The following is a 23990-nucleotide window of genomic DNA, read 5'->3' on the forward strand; positions in this document are numbered from 1 at the left end:
AGGAAAATTTTCTTTTAATATATAAGAAATCAAGTTTTTCAAATTATACATATGCCTCTTTATGTAAAAGATGCTATGCATGGCATAATTCAGTATGAAGTACATAACTTTCCATGCATGACACAGATTTATCTATTACCACAGTCAAAAGAGGGGGTTTTCTCTATGTATAATAGAGAGAAGATGTGAATATCTTACCTTGTTAAGAAAAGCATCCTGCAAGAGATGATGCTGTGTTACGTCTTATGAGAGAATTAGGAATCAACTAGATCAAAATTAAAGTGATAGGTGGGGTTTCTTTAGCTCAGAGAACAACATATGGGAAAGCATGGAAATAAAGAGATATTATACCTTATTTAGAAAATACAAGCTGAGATTTAAAATTTCAAGGAGACTGTCCTGTGAAATTCAGGGAGGAAGAGTGTTGAAGGCGAAGGCAACAACATGTGCGGAAGGCTCTTGAGCAGGAAAGTTTTAGTGTGTTTGAGGAGCTGATAGCAGGCCAGCTTAGAGAGTTCAGTGACAAGAAGGAGTGTGGGATGAGGTTATTACAGGGCTGCATGGACCATGGTGAGGAGTTTGAATTTCATCTAAAAGGGATTAGGAAGGGTTGAAGGGCATTTGTCTAAAAGAAGGTTGCAGTGGTCAAGTTTGCAGTGCAGGAAGATCACTGTAGAGCAGTGGTACCCAACCTTTTTGGACCACAGACTAGTTCATGGAAGACAATGTTTCTACAGACCAGGGAGATGGGGGGATGGTTTTAGGATGATGCAGGGTATTACATCTCTACCTCAGATCACTGAGCATTAGATTCTCTTAAGGAGAACACAGACTAAATCCCTTGCATGCACAGTTTACAGTTGTGTTCGTGATCCTATGAGAATCTAATACTGCTGCTCCTCTAAGAGATGAGGAGTGGCTGTAAATACAGATGAAGCTTCACTTGTTCTCCTGCTGCTCACCTCCTGCTATACGGCCTGATTCTTAACAGGCCACAGACTAGTAGGTCCACAGCCTGGGGATTGAGCATCACAGTTATAGAGGACAAATTAGAGGAAATGAACTGGAGTCAAGGAGAGCAATTAGGAAGCTATTGTAGGAGGAAAGTTTGATGTAAAACTGCAGCTGGGAATTGGGAAAGACATAAACTTGAAAGACGTCTAGGAGGTGACTGGTTGTGTACCATGAGATAAGGGAGGAGGAAACTGGACAGCTTGTTAGATGGGTATAAAAGAAAAATGTAGGCTTGAGATGGGGAGAAACATGAAAAATAATGAGGGTAATATTGTACATTTTGAGATTGAGATTACTTAAAGAAATCTATGTAACAATGATATGGGTCTAGCAAATAGGATAAAATGTAAGATTTGCTCTCAATATCATGGGTAGTATGAGGTCATCTTAGCATAGTATATGGTCTTTAATTTGTTTTGTGTCCTAAAGCCTTTGAGATGATTGAAACTGAATTCTTTCCCAGGAAAATGTACTATGTTTACAACCAAAATTGTATGAATTTGGGGGGGATTTTTTTTTTTAATCTCCTGAGGCCCAAGCATGGCCCTGGTTATCAATGGTTAGTGCTTAAGAATTACTTAAACATTTTGTAAAAACATTCACAGTTTCTGTCCTCTGGGGATTTTGGTTCAATGAGTCTGCCATGAGGGCTGGTATTCTACATTTTTAACAACCAACCACATACTATGGTCTGAGGAGTTTGAGAACCACCACTGTAGGAGTCCATAAGCCTTTAGTTAAGAACTCTGCTGCATTATGACTCACCTGATCAAAAATTCACAAAAGAAAATTGATCCTACTCTCTCTTCTCCTTTCATTTCACTCTCCTCCCTGTTAAAGCTGGGAGCCCTGATGGAATGTTTGCTCTAGTGGCTTAAGAGACAATAAACACATAAATGGTTAACATATATTGTATATCAGATGGGCACTAAATGCTTTCTAAAATAAACCAAAGAACAAGACTAGAGAATACTAGAGATGGATTAATAGTTTTGCTGTTTTAATAGGGTGATCAAAAAACATCACTGAGAGAGTAACATTTGAGCAAAGATTTGAAAGAGATAAAGGAGGAAGCAGTGCAGATATCTGGAATAAGAGTATTTTAGGCTTTAGAGAGCAACAGCTCCAAAGTTGGCTTGTGTTGTTAGGCTGGAGTTGTAGGAGATTTTCTCAGGGAGATATAGACCTTCTGGGCCTTAAGTGACTTGGGATCCACTGGAGGGTTTTCAGAAGAGGAGTGATTGCTATGGCTTAGACTCCAGAAATAAATATCAACTTCCGTACACTTCTACTTGAATTAATCCATGGTTGAGGTCAATGTGCAGGCCCACTGCCTCCAGAACCACATTCGCAGGGATATTCCTATAATTGGAATCCAGGGAGATACAGTATCCTGGGTGACAATAGGGGGAACTGTCTGTGCTACCCAAAGTTCCTGGGCATGAATTGAGCAAACAAGCTTTCTTGGAATATTCTATACTTACATATTTTGCTTAGAGCAGAACTCAGTGCCATTCCCACGTGGAGCAGATTCTTCGAGCCCTTACTAATTCAGAACAAAACAAAACAAAAAGCAAATTTGGTCTAGAATGTGTGCAGTGGATCTCTGGAAGTGAGAGGGGAAATTGAACACTTGGCAAATACTCAAATTCGGTTTCTACAGGATGGAGATGAAAATGCAGAGCCTGATGAATGTATTGATGGTGATGAAAAGAACCTGATGAGAGAAAGAATTGCAAAAAAGTTAAAAAAAGACACAAGTGGAAATGTTAAATCCGCTGGAGAGGGAGTTGGAGAGAAGAAATCAGTCAGTCGCAGGTGAGTCAATTATTGTGCTTCTAGATATCAGAGTTTTTATCTTTTTATGCTTTATTTTAGTTAAGATTGAGTCCTTTAATGTTTAAACTACCATTTATATAATGTTTAATAAATGTAACAATTATACAAATTGGCCCATTTAGGGGACTAAAACAAATAGACCAGGCTTAAGGTACATATAGCAATGAGCCTATGAATCAAATTCCATTTCTCTCTGGTCTTTTTTAGAGAGGGGCTATAAGTTGTTATATATAGAATAAGCAATATATTAGCTAGATGTGGAAGAATGTGTTAGTTTAATACCAATGACAGCAACAGAGTAATTGTATAGAAAGAAAAGAGACATCCTCAATAATTTAGGTTAGTAAAATTTGTCAAAACTGATGGAGGAAGTGTGTGGGTCTGTAAATATTCTTAAATATCTTTTCAAGTCTGGTTTCCAAATACCATATATCCCTCTAATCTCAGTGGTATCATAAAAGAAATTTCAGCAAATGATGAAAAGTTCACTCTCTGCTGATGAAAATTAGTTGGATTTTTATTCTCCTAAAAGTCAACGTAAGTGAAAAACTTCCCACTTTTTTTGTGTGTGAGTCTATTATTACAACTTTATGGTATACTTTTTACATAATGTTGCTTTAAAAATTATAGTATTTGTTATCTTCAGACAGCCTACATTTGAGGATAAAATAGTTGTAATTACATATTGATAACATTATTTTTCTCTGTCATAATTCTCAACTTCATGTAGAAAAGCTGAAAAATAGAAAGGATTTCCATGTTGTCATTGCCTAGTCCCCTCAATTTTTTTCATTATGTAACCAGAAATAAAAGTGATTCCCAGAAATTTCTACTGAAGGTAGAACTTTTTACATTTGGAAATGGTACTCAGAAGTTATCTTAAATGTCTCTTCTTCAAGCAACATTCATGTAACACTCAAGTAGTTACTGTTAAAAAATTTAATATGATAGATTAAATTTGGGCCAATATTGACTAAAGAGTTTCATGATATACATCCTTCTATACTCATGGAGTTGAAGAGCCTCTCTTAGTTAAACTATAAATATATAATAATTATGGGGGCAGATGTTTTCTTTCTTTCAAGGCATCTGGTTTCTGATTTTGAAAAATTATTAATCTTTTACCATTAGGTTATAATGTGACAAAAATGTTTTTTTAAAAACAAATATTTATTTATGTTTCTTAAGCCCTCAACTCTGTCTTATTGGCTTTATTGCAATTGCAAATAATTATATATCCTGTAATTAATATAAATTATAATTTAGCAAAGTTAAATTTTTATAAGAATTTTTTAATAAACCTTGCTTTTTATGTACCTTTTATAAGTATCTCTGAAAATTGGCTACCTAACATAAAAAGTGCCAAACAGATTACATTTTCCAAAAACTGTGTTCATCCGCACAACAAAGGGTTGTTGTATAAAGATTCCCTTGACTGTAGTATGGACCTGATAACCAAACGTGGCATTGGTTAGCTACATTTGGGAATAAAATCAAATCAAGCAGGGGCAAGCGGGAGGAAGGAGTAGGTGAAAATCTACCTAACAGGTACGATGAATACCATCTGGATATGGGCACACTTATAACCCTGACTAAACATAACAAAAGTGATCCATGTAACCAAAGACATTTGTACCCCTGTAATATTTTGAAATAATAAGAAAAGACCTGATCATGAGAACAGTAGGGAGCCATTGGAAAGTTTTTACAGGTGAATGATATATTGAGATTGTATTTAGTGTGGAGAATGGATTGAGAGAGGGATATTTGAGAATGCCATAACAAAATATCCCAGACTGCGTGGCTTAAACAGCAGACATTTACTTCTCGTGGTTCTGGATGCTGGGAAGTCCAGGATGAAAGTGCTAGCCAGTTTGGGCCCGCTTCCTTGCTTATAGATAGCTGCCTTCCTCTGTTTTCACATGGTGGTGATGGGGGCAGGGGTGGGCTCCCAAAGCTTCTACCTCCATATGACATCATGCTGAGGCGTAGGGCTTCAGTATATGAATTTTGGAAGACATAAATCTTCGGTCCATAATAGGGGGGAAAGGCAAAAGCAAGTTAGAAGGTATCTTTAGTAAATCCACCTGAGACGTGATGGTGACCTGAAACAGAGTATTGTTTATTCTAAAGCAGCAATTCTCAACCTGTGGATCGCGACCTCTTTGAACTGTATTAAAGGTTCATGGCATTAGGAAGGTTGAGAACCACTGTTCTAAAGAATGTTTCACATGAGTGTGATGTTTAAATTTTATAAGAGAGATTCTTATCATATCCCTTGAAGCTTAGTTTTAATATATCCAATCATGTTAGCAATTTTTCCCATTTAATAATCAAGTATAATTTTTAAAATTAAAATCACATTACTTAAATTTATAAGCATTTTATATTTTCACTGTAGAGGAAAAAACTGTATTAAAGTACATTGCAAGTCTCCTAAGAAAAATAAATAAGAAAATTAGTCTCCAAAGGAGGCTTAAATATTCCAGATATTGTGGACCTTATTGGGTTCTTTCAGATAAAATAATTAACAAAGTGTGCCTTTACAAATGATACGAACAGCAAACATTTGTTTATAACTGTTCCTCTATTCCCCAAATTTTTAGTATTTACATCTTTCACTTTCTCTCCTTTATCCTGTCTCTTTTACCTGTAAAGAGAAATAAAATAAGGAAGTCAGGATAAAGGACAAAAAACTGAATTTTAAAGAAAAATACAGTTTTTCTCTCTAGTCTAGAAATTTCCATGATTGCCTTATGACCACGTATTTTTGAGTTCATAAAACTCCAAATTCATTAGTACTTCAAATTAGTTATTCCAGCTTAACTATAGTTGTCTTTGGACTTAATTTTATGGTTAAAAAATTAAAACAAAATACAAGAATCTTCTAAGAGTCTTAAAAAATTGTAAGGAGGAAAAACGATAATTTTATTTAAAGGAAAGTCACTGCTCAGTTTACGATCTCAGTTTGAAATCTTTACATATTCAAAAATCAGTGTTTATGATATACACAAACTTTTCATCTGGATGTGCTTAAAGTATTTTCTTATCCTTTGGTCATTTTTTGATTTAACAAATAGAATCAGAGATTAAACTAACCTACAAGCCCTTTAGACAAGAAACCGATCAAAGTATAATTTTACTGAAAATCTGTGGTACTGCTTCTACTGGTAAGGAAACATCTGGAATCTCTGTTTATCACTTTGGATGAAAAGATTTATTATGTACCTAAAACACATTAGGTACACATTATTGTGTACCTCCCCATTTAAGGTGAGGATAGTATTTAACAAGATCGTTTTTAACAAATTTACAGAGTAGAATCTTCTCCTAGGAATGTATTACTGACAGTGTCTCAAAAGTACTTAAGGGAAGGTTTCAGGAGCAAAATATTCAAAACAATTCTGATCTTCCCTCATTATAGGATACATATTCTTATACCAGTTCTGACAGCTTTAGAATTTCTAGTCCCTTGCCTCATCCCTTTTGAAAATATACCAGTCCCACTCTCTTATCCAGCTCACCTTCTCTATGCCTAAATTTTAACTTCCCGATGCTGCTCAGCAGAGTCACACAGCCATGTAAAAGCTGGTAGTTGGTGGTGTGGGTTTCTAGTTTCCAGCCTAAGCTGTGCCTCCAGTGCTTCTCTGTTACTCTCCAGGATGTTGACTCTGAACTTCATACTCCTTCTCAGATCACTTGACTTCCTTTTGGGGCAATAAGGGTAAACTTCTTTCAACCTTTATTCCTTTCTCTTACTCCTCCCCGCTTAGCCTTTCAGACCGATTTTTACCTCCTCCTCTGCTTTAAAGGGAGAGGAACCCCTCTACACTTTTTCATAATGATTCTCTCCTCTTTCCTTTCTCTTCTATTTTCTTTCTCCACCAGATCTTTCCCTCAGCTTGTGAATAGGCTCAAGCCTCTCCCAGCATTAAGAGTAAAAACAAACAAGCAAAAAATGTATTTCCTATCCCCATCTCTTCACTTCCCGTGTATTTTTAAATATACATCACCTGACTTTCCCTCCGTCAATCCACTGAAACTACTTTTGCTAAGGCTATCTAATTGGCAAATGTAATAGCCATTTTCTGATTTTTGTTTTTCCTTGTTCTCTCTTATGGATATTTTATCTCTTTCCTCTTAAAATTAATCTCCCTCGAGAACCTTGCTATTTAAATTGGGATCTATGAACCAGGAGCTAATACTATGTATCACTTGAGAATTTGTCGGAAATGCTCTCTCAGGCCCTGCACCACACCTTTTGGATCAGAATCTGCATGTTAACAAGATCTCTCAGGTGATTTGTATGTTCATTAAGGTTTGAAAAGTGTTCCTCTACAATACTAATCTTTATCCCCTCGGCTACTGTATTAGTTCAAGTTGGTATCATCTTAGCTTCAAGGTCAGCAACTTGGTACAACTTCTTTGACAAATTACTTTCTCCTCTAAATCTTGTAAATAACTTACTAGGATTGTCACATGGAATTTGTTGATTTGCCTTTTCCTTGTCTAAACTAAGCTCCTTTGGAGACTGTATCTTTATGTCCTCAGAGCCTACTATAGTAAGCATAGAGTAATTGGTCACAAAAATTTGTGGACTAACATTTGTGTTTCATTATAGGAGTGGGTTTCACTCCCACGTATACATTAGCTTGAGGAGGAACTTTAAAAAAAAATACTGATGCCCAGGCCCTACACTCACAGATTCTGAATCATTTTGTTTGAGGTAAAGTCTGGGTACATCTCTCTATGACTTTTTAACTTTTAATTTATGTGTAATATAATAACATAATATCTCCATAAGCTATATTTCATAGCATATGTTTCACAAGTATATAGCTAGCTGAATTTTTACAAACTAAATATATCTATATGTCATCATCCAGATCAAGAAACAGAAAATTGCCATTACCAAAAATCTCCTTCTTGCCCCATTCTGGTATTGCTCCCGAGATCCCCAATAGCGACCACTTTTCTAACATCTTTTTTTTTTTAAATTTATTTTTCATTGACAAATAATAATTATTGATGTTTATAGGTTATTTTGTGATATTTTGGTCTATGTATAACTATACAAAGAGTTAGTCAAGCTAATTAACCTACTTATCACCTAAGTTGTCATTTTTCAGTGTGAACATTAAAGATATTTTAGTAATTTTGAAATATACAACATGCTATTATTAGCTGTGGTCATAGTTCTCTTCAATGATCATTCTTCTAGTCTAACTGAAAGTTTGTGCCCTTTGTTCAACATCTACCCTTTGGCCATTTCTCTTCCTCCCCACTAGCCTCTAGTAACAATCTTTCAACTGTGTTTCTATAAGGTGAACTTTTTTAGATTCCATGTGAGTGAGATCATTTGATATTTGTCTTGTTCCTAGCTTATGTCACTTAGTATAATGTACATTCATGTCATCAAGAATGACAGATCTTCCTTTTTTATTTAAAGCTGTGTAATACTCCATTTATGACATGTTTTCTTTATCCATTCATTCACTGATGGACATTTGGGTTACTTCTGTATCCTGGCTATTGTGAATAATGCTGGAAAAAATGTGAGATTACACATATTTCTTTGGCATATTATTTCAGTTCCTTTGGATATATACCCAGAAGTGGGATTGCTGGATCATATGGTAATTCTGTTTTTCGTTCCTTGAGGAACCTCCGTACTGTTTTCCAAAAGGCTATACTCCACAACTGTTCTTTTTCCACATCCTTAGCAACACTTGTTATCATTAGCCTTTTTGATAATAGCCTTAGGTATGAGATGCTATCTCATTGTGATTTTAATTTGCATTTCCCTGATGATTAGAGATACTGAGCATTTTTTCTTCTATCTATTGGCTATTTTTATCTCTTCTTTTGAGAAATGTCTGTTTGGATCATGTGATCATTTTTTAATCAGGTTATTTGTTTTATTGGTATTGAATTGAGTTCCTTGAATATTTTGAGTTTAAGCTGCTTATCAGATGTATGGGTTGCACATATTTTCTTGTAATCTGTGAGTTGTCTTTTCACTCTGTAAATTGTTTTCTTTGCTGTGCAGAAACTTTTTAGTTTGACGCAATCCTATTTATTTATTTTTTTTCTTGCCTGTGCTTTTGGAATCCTAGCCAGGAAACCATTGCCCATAACAACGTAATAGATCTTTTTCCTTATTTTTTCTCCTACCTTTACAGTTTCAGGTCTTATTAAGTCTTTTATTTATTTTCAGTTGATTTTGCATGTAGTGTGAGATAAGGGATGCATGTGGATATCCAGTTTTCTCAGGACCATTTATTAAAGAAACTGTCCTTTACCTATTGTATGTTCTTGTACCTTTGTTGACAATCAATTGAGTATAAATACTTGAGTTTGTTTCTGGGCTTTCAATCGTGTTCTATTGATGGATGTATCTGATTGTATGCCAATACCATGACTTTTTGATTAAAATAGTTTTGTAAGATATCTTTAAATCAGGGTATATGGCGCCTCCCTCCCTGTTCTTTGTGGTTAAGATTGCTTTTGGCTATTTGGGGTCTTCTTTGACTCTATACTAACTTTATAGTATAGATGTTTTTTCTATCTATTTCTGTGAAAAAACATTGGAATTTTGATAGGGATTGCATTGAATCTGTAGATTACTTCAGGGAATATGGACGTTTTAACAATGTTAATTCTTAAAGATATCCCATGACTAGGGATTTCTTTTCATTTATCTGTGCCTTCAGTTCCTTTCAAGGTTTCATATTTTTCAGTACACAAATCTTTCACCTTCTTGGTTAAATTTCCTCCTAAGTTTTTTTTATGCTCTTTACTTTTATAACTTGTCAGAATGTGCATTAATTTAGGGCAGTAGTACTTTATGAAAGCTCTCCAGATATCCTACTGTGCACCCAGAGTTACAGATACTACTTCCCAGCAAACACACACTCTCTTGATTACCTCTGAGGTATAGAATCATGTAAGTACAAGGTATTTCATACGGTCATCTTAGATTCTTTTGCAGTCTAACAGGGATAAGGCATTTGTCTCAACTGTACTTGGTTTTAATCTGGAAAAATAGAATAAGGTCTGTATAGCAAAAATCAAGTGATTTTAGAAGGAAGAAAATATGATATTTAAATACTTCTGATGTGTTTTAAAGATGTATGCTGGCAAAAAATTAAATCAGTGTCTCTGAAACTTGTCTGTATGTTTGGATCACCTGAGAACAGGCCCCATCCAAGATCAAGTTAATAAAAATTTTTGGTATACAGCCATAAGAAATGTTTTAAAAGACCCCTGATTATTCCAGTGTACACCCAAGGTTGATTAAAATATTGAAGTACTGTTTTGCAACTTCTGTTTTGGAAAGCCCTAATTTAAAGCTTATTGTAAAGAAGCCCTTTTTTGCCTGTAGGTGGAGCTCAGTTACTGCAAGTTAATCACATAAGCCAAATTGCCTTGTCTTCTCTGCTTAATTTTAGCATCTGTAATGAATGACTAAACAGTGAAATGTAAAAGTAGGCCAGATAGTCAGAAATCAGTGATCTGTTGTGATGATTACAGTCATTATGGAAATACTGCCTTTTATTGTATTATTTCTGTTATCTGTAATTTTATTGTGATTAGTTTTTCTAAATTAATTTTATGAACTTAAAACATAAATCAAAGAAATCCTGACACTTACCACTAAAGATATGATAGTACTCATTCAAGATTAACTAGAACAGTATCAATCTTGGTGTTTGAACAGGTTCTAGCTTTATCAGCCATGTCCTGTTTGTCTGTCATGACTGTGGCACTATTTCTTTTTTATCAAACAACTCTTATTTGATAAGGTTAAGTAGAATTTGTGTTTCATTCATTGGCTATGTTAAGTTAATCAAATGTCAGATATCTTACTGTAATGATAGCACCCAGAATTTTGGTATTAATACTGAAGATTAAAGATTTTTTTTTTTAAGATTAAAGATCTTAACGGGTTGATTAAACTCTAAAACATGGACATAGGATAACAGAGAGTCCATACTAATGTTGCCAGGCAATTGAGGCCTAGATGAACGCATAAGTGAGCTAATGAGCTGTTGCTAAGTTTAGTCTCACAAGTCTCCCTTTTTTAGGTTTGAAATAGGGAACTAAGATCTTATGGAACTTTAAGTAATTTTTTCCTCTGTATTTCTAGATTTCTCAACGATTTTAGTTAAGAGATATCCCAAAGACTTAGAGAATTTTTGAATCATATTATACTTTATGTTTGGTTTCCCTTACTTTATGACCAGACTTAGGACATGCAGAATTGTCCTTAGTAAGTAAACTTGGTTTGCTCTAGCAACTTGGGAAAGGTAGTTCAATATTTAAATTTCAAAAATGTAAAAGATAGTGCACATTTTAAAATGGTAGTACAAATTTTAAAAGACAGTTCAGTAACAAAGATTGAAACCCACAACAGGCTCAGCGCCTGTGGCTCAAGCGGCTAAGGCGCCAGCCACATACACCTAAGGTGGCGGGTTCGAATCCCCAGCCTGGACCCGCCAAACAACAATGATGGCTGCAACCAAAAAATGGCCGGGCATTGTGGCGGGCACCTGTAGTCCCAGCTACTTGGGAGGCAGAGGCAGGAGACTCGCTTGAGCCCAGGAGTTGGAGGTTGCTGTGAGCTGTGATGCCATGGCACTCTACCCAGGGGGATAGCTTGAGGCTCTGTCTCAAAAAGAAAAAAAAAATAAAGAAACCCACAAACATTCTAGCAGCCCAACTTAAACCGTTAGATGTGTTATTCTAGTTTGCTCTCCTCTTCATATCATCAGAACATTTATGGGAAAGGAATGAAATTAACCAGGTACATAGCATTTCTGCTTTCTTTCACTCTCTTTTGCCCCAAAAATATTGGACTGAAGCAGACAGTAAAAGAGAGGAAGAGAAATAGAAATTTAAGACCTGGTCTCTAATTAAAGAAAATTTACAATAATATTATTTCTTTGGTATGGAGTAGTATTGATCCAAATATATTTCCAGGAAATATTTATGTTTACCAACATATACTAAGCTTTGGGCTGGTCCTGGTTTTAATGAAGTTTGTATACTCTACTAGAACTTGCATTCTGTTTTTTATAGTTTTTTCCTCACCAGTCATTCTGTTCTCAAACATACTGTACTGTTGTTGCCAGCCACTATATCAGAACTGCTACATATCAGACACTGAGAGGCCCCGGGAACATGAAAATAAGGAGAAATGGTTTCTGTCTGGAAATGTTTACAATACACATATAGTATAGGAGTAAGAATCGTAAACAATTAATTACAATTTGATGTGACAAAAACTCTACTTTGATGTGAATCAAAGTATGAATGTTAAGTAGGCAATATACTATATTTCAGAAGATCAGAATAGTAGATGAAAATAAAGTTGAATATAAAATTGCCATTTTTGTAAGTTATGAACAGTCAAGTATCAGCAATTTCATGTGTATCACCCTAATGCTAATGATGGAACTCATTTTTAAATGAGTTCTGTTTAAAAGGAATAACATTTGCATTCAGTTCAGTTCTTTAAATTAATGCTGCATAATCTCCCAGTGTAAGCTAGATGGTTTATTTTCTTGCCTTTACTTGCTATGGCTAAAATTTTAGAATGATATCAATTATAATGTAAACTATACCATCATTTGGTTTTTCTGGCAAGCTTGTATATTTCTTCAGTTTGGATCTATTTTATAGCAAAAATTTTTGGATATTCTGGGTACAACTATTTCTTGGGCTGTTTGAGGTAAAATATCACTTTTAATGTGCCTAGTCAGTTCACAGAGAACCAGTTATTCCATATCTAAGGAATCACCTTCAAAATAAAACAAACAAAAAAATCCTTGAAATTCAGTTATATATTTCAGAAATATGACAATTCTACTGTTTTTACAATTAGATTATGTATTGCAGGTGAGAAGCAGTGAAATGCATATGTGGAGGTAGATTCTTCTGTCAAAATGGAAAAGGGGCATTTGTGTCCCTTTAGAATGCATTGATTTGTACTACCCTTGAGAGTTATAATCTATTGATCTCATAGCATCAGTTTATAAGGAATAGAATTGTGCATTTGAAATATATTGAGATTATATGCAGTAATATCCGTTATTCAGCATGTGATGAAGTGTTTTCTACCCTGAAATAAATAAAGTCACGTTTTAGAATTTTGAAAACTCTTCTGCTCCCTTATACAGTTCAGCTCTTCACAAGTGAATTGACTGGATTTCTGTTCCTCAAATCTGAACCTTTGGGAGAGAGAATCTTATTATTGGCTTGGGTTAAATCAGGTGTCCACTCAATTATGGCATTAATAATGGAGCGGGAGTTGGAAAGTCCTGAGGTAATAGATGTGGCAAGAAGCGGGCTCTCTTTCATCCCTGCCTCCTCCTGACATCCTGGCACACAGATGTGGTGGTTGGAGCTAGAGATAACAGAATGGAGAGACAGAAAGAGCCTGAGTCCTTGAAGACTTTGTGGAACCACTATTCCAGCTTGAATGGCCTACCTCTGGACATTTTCTGCATGAGATAAAATAACTTTCCAGGTGTTTTAGTCACATTATTTGGGTTCTATGTGAAGCAGAACCTGAACCTAACTAATACAGTAAGCCTGTTTCTTTCAGTGCTGTGAATAAGACAGCTTCTCTAAGGTGGGAGTGCAGCAGGGAGGAAACATTTCATTATTTCTAATAGTTTTCATAGTTAACTGTCTTATTTTTCCTGGAAGAGAATCATATTAGTTTGTAGTATCCATTATCTCTTCACTTTCAGCTGATCCCCTTGCTGTTTCATTAAGAAAACAGAAGCAGTGAGAGGGAACGTGTTGATTTTCTTGCTTTTTCTCACTTTGCATTTTGTCCTTCTTGCTGTTTGACAGACATACCAAGTTCATTTTTCTTTTAAATTTTGCTTGAAACTTTCCTCTCTGAGATATTTTAAGTAACCATTCCTTCTTTTCATTCAGTCTCTTGCTTAAATATCATCTTATCATAGAAAATTTACTATTTAAAATAACTACCTTCATCCCTACCAAGGGCACATCTCCAAGTTATCCAGGGACAAACTTATAATTTTTTTTTGACTTTTATAAAATACATATCTAGGATCCATTCCCTAAAGTTGAATCTCCCTCAGTAGATCTAGCATGTGATATAGAAATGAGCTTTTCTATGAAGTTCTCCATATTTTTAAGAACTACCACTATCATATTTCATCAACATTAGTCTTCTCAATGTGTGGATTTAGTTTTATTTTGTTAGTTTTATCAAATCTTCAACTTTACTTAATGTTGTCTATTTAAAAGCAAACACAATATACACTATTCAGTAGTGACCTACTTTTAGGAGACTCTCACAGAATTTATTATAGTAATTTCCAAGCTTTTTATGAAGTTTAATATGTTACTAATATTTGATCTCCCTCCTTAATCTTTTTTAAAATTAACTAATTGATTGACTGGTTAATCAATTATTTTTTGAGACAGAGTTTCACTCTGTCACCCTGGGTAGAGTGTCATGGTGTTGTAGGCTGAAGTGCTGTGGCATAATAGCTCACAGCAACCTCAAACTCCTGGGCTCCAGTTATCCTCTTACCTCAGCTTCCTGCGTAGCTGAAACTATAGGCACTGGCCACAACACTGTCTAGTTTTTATATTTATTTATTTATGACAGTTTCACTCTGTCACACTGGGTAGAGTGTCATGGTGTCATAGCTCACAGCAACCTCAAAATCTCAGAGTTGAGCAATCCTCTTGCCTCAGCCTCCCAAGTAGCTGAGACTAAAGGTGTGTGCCACTATGCCTGCCTAATTTTTCTATTTGTAGTAGAGAGGGGGGTCTTGGTCTTGCTCAGGCTAGTCTCTGTCTTGCTTGGGCTGATCTCAAACTCCTGAGCTGAAGCAAACCACCTGTCTTGACCTCCCAGAATGCTAGGATTACAGGTATGAGCCACCATGCCCAGCCCCCCCCTTAATCTTTATTATTTATATATGGCTATATTATGTGTCTCTGTTCATTAAATGTGTATGAATATATATTGTTTTAAATTGTTTGCCATTTAAGAACACCTATATGAGTGTTAAACAGAATTTCCACCTTTATTTTGAAGTGTATCAGTGGCTCTCCATATATATTTTTTTTCTTATTGCAGTTTTTGGTTGGGGCCGGGTTTGAACCACTACTTCCAGTACATGGGGCCGGTGCCCTACTCCTTTGAGCCACAAGCACTGCCCTGGCTCTCCATATTTTTAAATGTAATTTTATATTTGATTTCTTTTGACTTAAAAAATTTTAAAGATCCTTAATACATTTTACTGTTTTGATAATTCCTAACTTTGTGTTAACTTAGTCAGCTTTCCATTCACAATTTTATGGTGTTGCTTTACCTGCTTATTTAGAGCTATCTTGTTTAAATAGTCTCAAAATGACTTTATGCTCATTGGTAAGTTTGTGTTTCTATTGAAAAGTACTTTTTCTAATGTTCAAAGGCAGATATCAAATGACATATGAGCTTAAATTGCTGAATTTTTCTTTTTAATTTGTATTTTCAATTTGTTCTAGAAATATATTAGATCAAACGTATATATATACTTGACAGATAGGAAGTTAGATTTGCTCTTTACTGTATATTTGATTTTCTCAATTCTATGAAAAAGAATGTTTTCTTAACTTTGAAGGTTATATAATGACTTCCTGCCAATTTCTTCTTCCTTTTAGATAAGCATTTACTTTTTTAGTTTTATTAATCATTACAGATTAATAGCAAATTTCCAGACATGGTTATTTGTTCACATTATTGACAGTAACTTGAAATATCTTAAAGACAGGCTTTGTTTAATGGAGTTAAAAAGAAAACCCTTGGCTTGGCTTCAAAGCATCCAGATAGATATCATGTGGGCCTGGGACAAAGACTATGGTGTTATAGGTCCTTGTATTTTATATCCTGCTGCTGTTCAGTAAGACTCAGTTAGTTTTAGGTGAAATTTGTATGTACTTGCCTAATCACCTAGAAAAAAATGATGTGTAGCTAACCTGTGAAAGTAAATTTATTGTGATAGAAGGCCAGGGATGTCTAATCTTGATGGTATTGAAATCAAAGACCAGGATAATACTGCAGAGTTATTCTGCAGCCTTAAGTTTTTGGCTTTACACTCATTCTCACAAGGTTTATCAGTATTGTAAAGTATCAAACATTATATTCTGTTCCTTTTATTATTTTAACCTATGCTGTAGGTATAGAAAGAATTTCAGAACAAAATATGTTACACTTTAGTGGATATTTAAAGGTCTCTGCTCATAAGTTTTGTAGCCAATTAATGATGAAAATACATGTTGCTTACCCTTTTTCTGTATGTTGACAGCATAGGTAAAAAATGTGAACAAGCAAGTTGGAATCTAGATTATTATGTCTTTTATAATGCTATGCTCGGATATTGCAGAAAATAATGGTGACAGAGTGATAGGGTCCTTTCTCCTAGCCAAACTGGCCTTATTTCTAAGTTGTGTCAGCAAATAACAATTTTCAATGGGGGTGGGGTGGGGAAGGAACAAAATACCTATTATAGTACTTAAGCATGGCCTGCAACAAAAATTGAGGACTTGGAACTCTGGCCTTCAGAAAGGGATTACAGCCTAAGGTTGAATTGCAGCTTCACTGCTTTGGATCTTTGGTGCTTTGGGTCTTCGGTGTGTATGGTCATAGTACAAGAGGTTGTTTGAATCACCTTAATACATGGAGTTTAAGGTCACTGAGAGCTTTTTACTACATATAAAAACTCCTATTATAAGTTCTTTTTATAGAACACTGATAAATACTTTATTTATCCCCCCAAAACTGTAGAAGTATATTGTATATGAGAAAAATAAAATACTTGTTCTTTCAAAACTTTCAATGAATATCTTAAGAATGTTTGACAGTTCATGCTGTCTGTGTCTTTTCATTGATCTCTTCTGAAACGTTATAACTGCTGTAGATTAGTATAGATGAACACTTGGTACCTAACCCAGGTTAAAACAAAATGCAAACAAATAAAACTTCTACAAAGCTATAAATCTGACATGGAAATAGACTATGCCAGAGGAATTCACTTCATCTGGGCTCTTTAAGATTGAAAACTTCCAGTTTTTAGGCAGAGCAATGACCTAGCCTTCATATGTTGTTGCATGCTATGAAAATTTGTATCTGCTTCAGGCCACTCAAGTTCTGTTTAAATTGACTTGCTGTTGTTGTTACATTTTCATTATGATTCTTAAAACAAAAAGAAATCTTTATGAGTATGATACCTTGCACTAGAGGAGATACTTAAGTATATGATGTTTACCCACATCTAGTATATTACATAGCTATTAAATCTTAAAGAAGAGATGGAAAATATAGCTGAAGGATGTAGAGATAGAACAACAGAACAGAATACAGAGTTCAGAAATAGACTCACACAAATATAGTTAACCAATATTTGACAAAGGTACAAAGAAAATTTGATTTAAAATGATCATCTTTTTAACAGATGGTACTGGAACAATAGCATGTGTAGGTATACATACATGAACTTTGATACATATCTTACACTTACTATAAAAATTAACTCAAAATAGATCATAGACCTAAATGTAAAACTGTTAAACTTCTAGGAAAAAATGTAGAAGAAAATCTTTATGAACTAAGGAGTGATAGTGAGTTTTTAGACACAAAAGCATGATCTGTCAACAAAATGGATAAATTAGACTTCATCAAAATTAAAAATATTGGCTCTGCAAAAGATGATATTAAGGGGATGAAAAACATTCCACAGACTAGGAAAAAAATATTTGCATATGATAAAAGACATATATTCAGAATATATATATAAAAAAAATTTAAAGTTCAACAGTTTTAAAAGGCAAAGGATCCGAACATATATTACACTAAAGAAGATAGCTGAGGTAAATAAATATATGAAAATGTTAACATCCTTGCAGAAATGGACCGTTGTTGTAAGCAAAAGGATTTAAAAGTTTCTATAGACTGGTACTTCCCATTACAGTGTACAGTGAATGGGAACCTAGAACTTGGGCTCTAATGCTGACTCTTAGTTTTATTTTTAGCAGATAAGGCTAATGCTACTCACCTTAACACAGGACCAGAGTGGTATACATAAAGAGGAGGGGGAAAAGGGTGAAGCTAGAGAGCTTTTCAAACTCTTCCCCAGTTGTATTTTCAAAGTTTAACTTACTCAGGATTACTCCCTCAGTAATGGAAGATCTGGGATTTAAACATAGATGTTGGTGCTATATTACACCTCCCCTGAGATGAAGCTTAAATGATGAGATATTAGAACGGCGTACCAAGGATGCAGATGGTGGGTGCAAGGGGATAGGTGAGAATTTGACATCCTAACTGCAGGAACTTGTGTCTCATGGAGACATACATGTCTTCAGGAATTTTGGTAAAAAATGTTAGCAAGATAGACAGGGGGCCACCTCATGAGGGGCCTTGTATGGTATACTTGGAAAGTGGACTTTGTCTATAGATGGTAGGAAACAATATAAATATTTAAAATTTTAAAAGGACATGATTAGATTTTTGTTTCAGGAGAGATTATCACTGTCATAATGTGGAAAATAAACTGGAGAAAGCCAACATTTTTTGTTGAGGAGACAGACATGATGAAAACCTAAATTAAGATAGTGTTCTATTTGCTAGATAATTTATATTCAGGAAACAGTTGGGTTTTTTATTTTTAGGAAACAGTTTTCCAGCATACACAATACCCATGAGATAGATACAAAGATGAAGAAAGATACCATACTTGCCCACAGAAAAGCTCTCAGTTGAGCCACACAGATAAAAAGGCTTTTGTCCACAATGAACTCTATAAGAAAGACAAATTTTTAAAAAGTACAGTAGCTTCATGGAGGATGGAGAGATGAATTTTGACTTTATGGATCAGGAAGTCTGCATATATGCAAGTAGATAGCATTAATACTAGCCCTTGAAGAAGGGGTGGAATTTGAATAAAAGGAAATGGGTGGGGAAGGGAATTTCCAGTAGAGGAAACTGAGACAAGTACAGGGTATATTTGGAAATAAAGCTGGAAAGATCTGTTGAGACCAGATCATGAGGTACCTTCCATGGTAATAAAATATAAATATAACTCATTTTGCTTATTTATGTATTGATTCAAGTATATAGATAAATAAAGATCAATTTTTTTCAATCAGTAAATTAATTTAAAAGGTTCAAGGAAGAAGGTTTGAGAAGATTCCTATATTCTATAATTATTTTTATAATTTGAAAATGAATAACAATTACTATACTATAGGCCAATGTTCAACCTTTTGTATCTCATAACACACCTGACCTATTATTAAACTTCCACAGCACACTTAAGTTATGTTGATCAAAAAAAAAAAGGAGTTAAAAAAAGAATATACTTACTATGCTTTGAATTTCTTTCAAACATAATTTAACCACTGATCTTTAAAATTTTCACGGCAAAGCAGTTGAAAATCTCTGCTATAGGTAGTGGTTTAGTGAGAAGAATGAAGCTATGTAAGGACAAGAAGAAAACAATTTTGTTTCTAGCATTGTACTAAAAATTTTATTTGAATAAGATTTTACTTAAATTTAATGACTACTATAATCTGTGAAGATTTAGAATCTAGTACCAGCATAATTTATTAGAAATGAGATCTTAGTAAATCAGCTTTTCTGAACTTGTTTCCTCATCTGTAAAATGTGCTTAATGTCTGCCCTTCCTATCTCAGTAGGGCTTTGGTAAAGCAAAATAAAATAATGTATATGAATTTATCATTAAAACATGATCCATTGATGGCCTTTGTTTTTAAAGTTTAAAGTGTCTTTAATTCCCCACAGTCTAATTTTCCCTTTTAACCACCATAGAACAGTTCACTTTTGGATACACTCTTCCAATCATGACATATTTCAAAGTAAATGAAAAATTAATTTGTGAGCTGATTAACAATAGTTATTAGGCTATTATGGGAACCACAGTAGTATTTATGGGCCATTTGTACTTAAAGGGGATGGTACCACAGAAGTAGAATTGATCAACTCAGTCTTTGGGGAAACAAGACAAGCCTCCCTAGAAAATTAGTAGTTGTGGTCTTCATAAGCATCCTCCACCTCCTCCATCCACATGTATCAGATGCAATTATTGCCTAAATCATGGTCTATAAAACATAAGTTTCATATATAACACATGAAATTATTTAAGAAAGTAGTACATTAAAAAGTACCAAATAGCACAAACAGACTGAGCACTCTAAATCCATAGGGAATCTCAAGTATGATAAAATAAAGGTTAAGTCAGGTGAGGTTAAATAGAAGGTGTGTTTTAAGGTAGGTTTATACTGCCGCCAGCCAGAATCCAAACTGGAATAAGTAATAAGTAGGATGTGGGACAATTTTGCTAATAAAATGAATGGTCTCTTGTAAGATAATGAGTTTGCTAATTTTACTTAAATCATTAATTATTATTATTTCATTTGTTTAATTTTGAATGTTTATAAAAAACGAAAGTATTTTGAGAATGTCCTATTTATTAAAAAGCTTTATGACAGCTTCATAGAAGAAAATAACATGTGTCTACCAATGAGATTATATATGTGTTCACTTAAAGAAATAAACTTAAAGGATACAATTCTAACTTAAGCTAGTATATGGGACTGTTTTTGCTTTTTTTTTGTTTGTTTGAGACAGTGCCTCAAGCTGTCACCCTTTGTAGAGTGCCATGGCGCTCTACCACCACAGCAGCCTCAAACTCTTGGACTTAAGCAATTCTCTTGCCTCAGCCTCCCAAGTAGCTGAGACTATAGGTGCCTGCCACAATGCCCGGATGTTTTTTGGTGTAGTTGTCATTGTCATTTGGCAGGCCTGGGCTGGATTCGAACCCACCAGCTCTGGCGTATGCGGCTGGCACCCTAGCCACTGAGCTATAGGCGCCAAGCCAACTGTTTTATTTTAGAAAGATAAATGTCCTTGCTGAAAACCCAGTGACATTTATTGCTTCGGAAAACATGTTGCTTTATTTTTTTCATCCATGTGTTTTTTAAATATATCACTTATAGAAACATGTCAAATCTTACTAAAGAAAATAAACATAAAATTGTTACTTTTAAAAACAAATTTGGTTATCTTCTTCTTATTCTGCTCTTAAGATTGTGATTTTACTGGAGTACTTGCAACATTAAAACTTTGATATTCCTAGAGTTTTGAGATACAGCTTGAGTTCTAAGATACGGTTTAAAAGTTTTTTTCTATATGTGGCTTACTTGTGAATGAAACATTTTTATGGAATGACATTACTTGATTTTTTATTTGACAAGATGGTGAAGGATTAGTAAGCAGGGCTACAAACAGTGGTTGTGCAGATTGTGAAGGAAAGGGGCAGCTTAGCCATGGGAAGTGTGTGTGGGCTGAAATCTAGCTCTAGCCTTCTGTACTGGTGAGGAGCTGTATGGGCCCTAAGAGCACCTTTTGTTAATCCTTCAGCTTAGAGAAGGTACTGTTTTTTTGTAGTAGGATCTCCCACAGAGGTGGATACCCTTTTCCTCTGGGTCTCCTCTGCTACCCTGTGGATAAATTTAAGTAAAAGAAAGTGACCAGGCCAGGCCAGGCACTCACATTTATAATCCCAGTGCTTTGGGAGGCCAAGTCATGAGGACTTGAGGCCAGAAGTTCAAGACCAGCCAGACCACATAGTAAGACCCATCTCTACAAAAAATTTTAAAATTAGCAGGGCATGGTGACATGTGCTTGTGGTCCTGGTTGCTTGGAGATAGAAGGATCGATTGAACCCAGGAGTTCAGGTTAGAGTGAGCTATGATCGTGCCACTGGACACCAGCCTGGGTGACAGTATCTGTCTCTTAGAAGAAGAGAAGAGGGGAGGAAAAGGGAAGGGAGGGGGAGAAAATGGCCAGACAGTGGTATATTTTCCTAGTGGCTATAGCACAGTAGCTTAGGTGTAGTAGATTTTTAGTAATGTGTAAGGCAATTTAGAGGCAGTATGTTCCAATGGAAAGAACTCTGTGGGGCAAGGGGAGGGTTGTTCTAGTTCTTACATATCTTTTTTCCAATACTTGACCTTGGGTTTTTGTTTTTTTTTTTTTGTTTGTTTGTTTTGTCTTGAGACAAAGTCTCACTATGTCACCCTCGGTAGAGCACCGTGGCATCAGCAACTCATAGCAACCTCAAACTCTTGAGCTTAAGCCATTCTCTTGCCTCAGCCTCCCAACTAGCTGGAACTACAGGCGCTGGCCACAACGCCTGGCTATTTTTGTTGTTATTGTTGTTGTTCTAGTTGTCATTGTTTGGCAGGCCTGGGCTGGGTTAGAACCCACCAGCCCTGGTATATATGGCTGGCACCCTAGCTGCTGAGCTACAGGAGCTTAGCCAAGGGTGTTTTTTCCTTGAAAACGAAAGAATTGCACTACCTGCTATCATGCAGGGTGCATATAGCTCTCAACTGTGAAAGTTACATCTGGAGTATGATAAGCAGGGAGAGGTTGGAGCTGGAATTTACTAGATTGGCCAGTCTCGTATGTTATTGAAAGTCCTTGAGGGCCAGGTACAGTGGCCCATGCCTGTAATCCTAATACTTCAACAGTCCAAGGCAGAAGGGTCGCCTGAGCAACATAGCAATACTTCACCTCTACAGAAAATAAATAAGTTAGTTGGGCATGGTGGTGGGTGCCTATAGTCCCAGGTACTTGGTAGGCTGAGGCGGGAGGATGGCTTCAGCCCAGCAGTTAGAGGTTGCAGAGAGCTATGATCACACCACCGTATTACAGCTAAGGCAACAAGGAAGACCTATATTTACCAAAAAAAAGATGAAGAAGAAAGAAAAAGAAAAAAGTCCTTGAGTTATCCATTTACATTATCTGTAATAGTGTCTTGAAAGCAGATAGTTCTTCAGCTTCTTCCTTCTACTTATTTAATTCACTCCTTCTCTTCTCTATTTTCATGTCTGTGGTTTTTGTTTTTTAGCTTCATAAGTTTAGATAGTTGATTTTGGACCTTTCTTCATTTCTAATGTAAGCATTTAAAACCCAGAATTTCCTTCTAAGCACTGCCTCCTAGCAATTTTGTATGTCATGATGGTCAATTGTATGCATCAACGTGGATGGGCTACAGGGCAGTTATTCAATCCAACACTAATCTAGGTGTGGTATAAAGGTATTTTGTAAATGTGGTGAAAGTCTATAGTCCTGTGACTTTAGGGAAATTAGATTATCCCAGATAGTCTGGGGGACGGATTCAATCAGTTGAAAGCCTGAAGAGCTGAGCTTAGACTTCTCTGAAGAAAAACTTTTATCTGTGAATAGCAGCTTGAGGTTGTGGCCCAAAATTCCAATAAGGCCCTTCCTTATTGCTTTCTTTCTCTGTGGTTTTCAGACTTGTCTGGGCAGTCCTCACAATTGCATAAGCTAATCCTATGCACTTTCTATATGAATGTGTGTATATATGTATCTCCCACTGGTTCTGTTTCTGTGGTGGAACCTGGGCTGATACAAGTTCCATTCAGTTCTAGATATTTTCTAATTTCCTTGTGACTTTTTCTTTGACCTATGGATTATTTAGAAGTGGGCTATTTATTTTCCAAATATTTGGGGAATTTCCAAGTTTTTTTTGTTACTTATATCTAAACTAATTTCATTGTGGTCATTTGACAATTTGACATATTCTGTATAATTTCAGTTATTTTATATTTATTGAGACTTGTTTTTTGGCCCAGCATATGGCATATCTTGGTGCATGGTCCATGTGCTCTTGAAAAGAATGGTATTCTAATGTGGTTGTTAGGAATGTTCTCCAGGCATATAAGTGCCCCCAATATTTTTAATGGCACCTTAGACTTGCCTTTTAATGTTTAAATTATACTTGGCAACTAGAAAATTTCCTTGATCAGTCAGATTTTTTTGAACGACTGCATTCCTAGAAAACTGAAGAACCAAGTAGTTTATAGTTTATTAATTATTTCAATTAGTAAGTTAGTAGTAATTTTTAACTTTATTTTTTGCTAAAGGTAATAATATTAGTTTTTTGCCTTCTGTTTTTGTTTTATCCTGTATAATACTTAGAAGTTATAGTTTCCTTTTGATTATCCAAGATAAATTTTTAGTTGGTAAATTTTCTTGGACGTGTCCTACTTAA

At 35.2% G+C, this 23990-nt stretch overlaps 1 protein-coding gene across 2 annotated transcripts in view; it reads left to right on the top strand.

The window, feature by feature from the left end:
• The window catches only part of CWC27 (CWC27 spliceosome associated protein homolog), a 238280-nt gene that overhangs the window by 33248 nt on the left and 181042 nt on the right, over positions 1-23990 (top strand). For both annotated transcript variants that reach the window (XM_003785866.2, XM_023510887.1), the window contains exon 10: positions 2678-2832. In XM_003785866.2, coding sequence (XP_003785914.1) covers positions 2678-2832 — 155 coding nt within the window. The remainder of the gene's footprint in view (positions 1-2677; positions 2833-23990) is intronic.

Source organism: Otolemur garnettii, unplaced genomic scaffold (assembly GCF_000181295.1).
Source record: "Otolemur garnettii isolate 467f Iridium unplaced genomic scaffold, OtoGar3 scaffold00017, whole genome shotgun sequence".
NCBI lineage: Eukaryota > Metazoa > Chordata > Mammalia > Primates > Galagidae > Otolemur > Otolemur garnettii.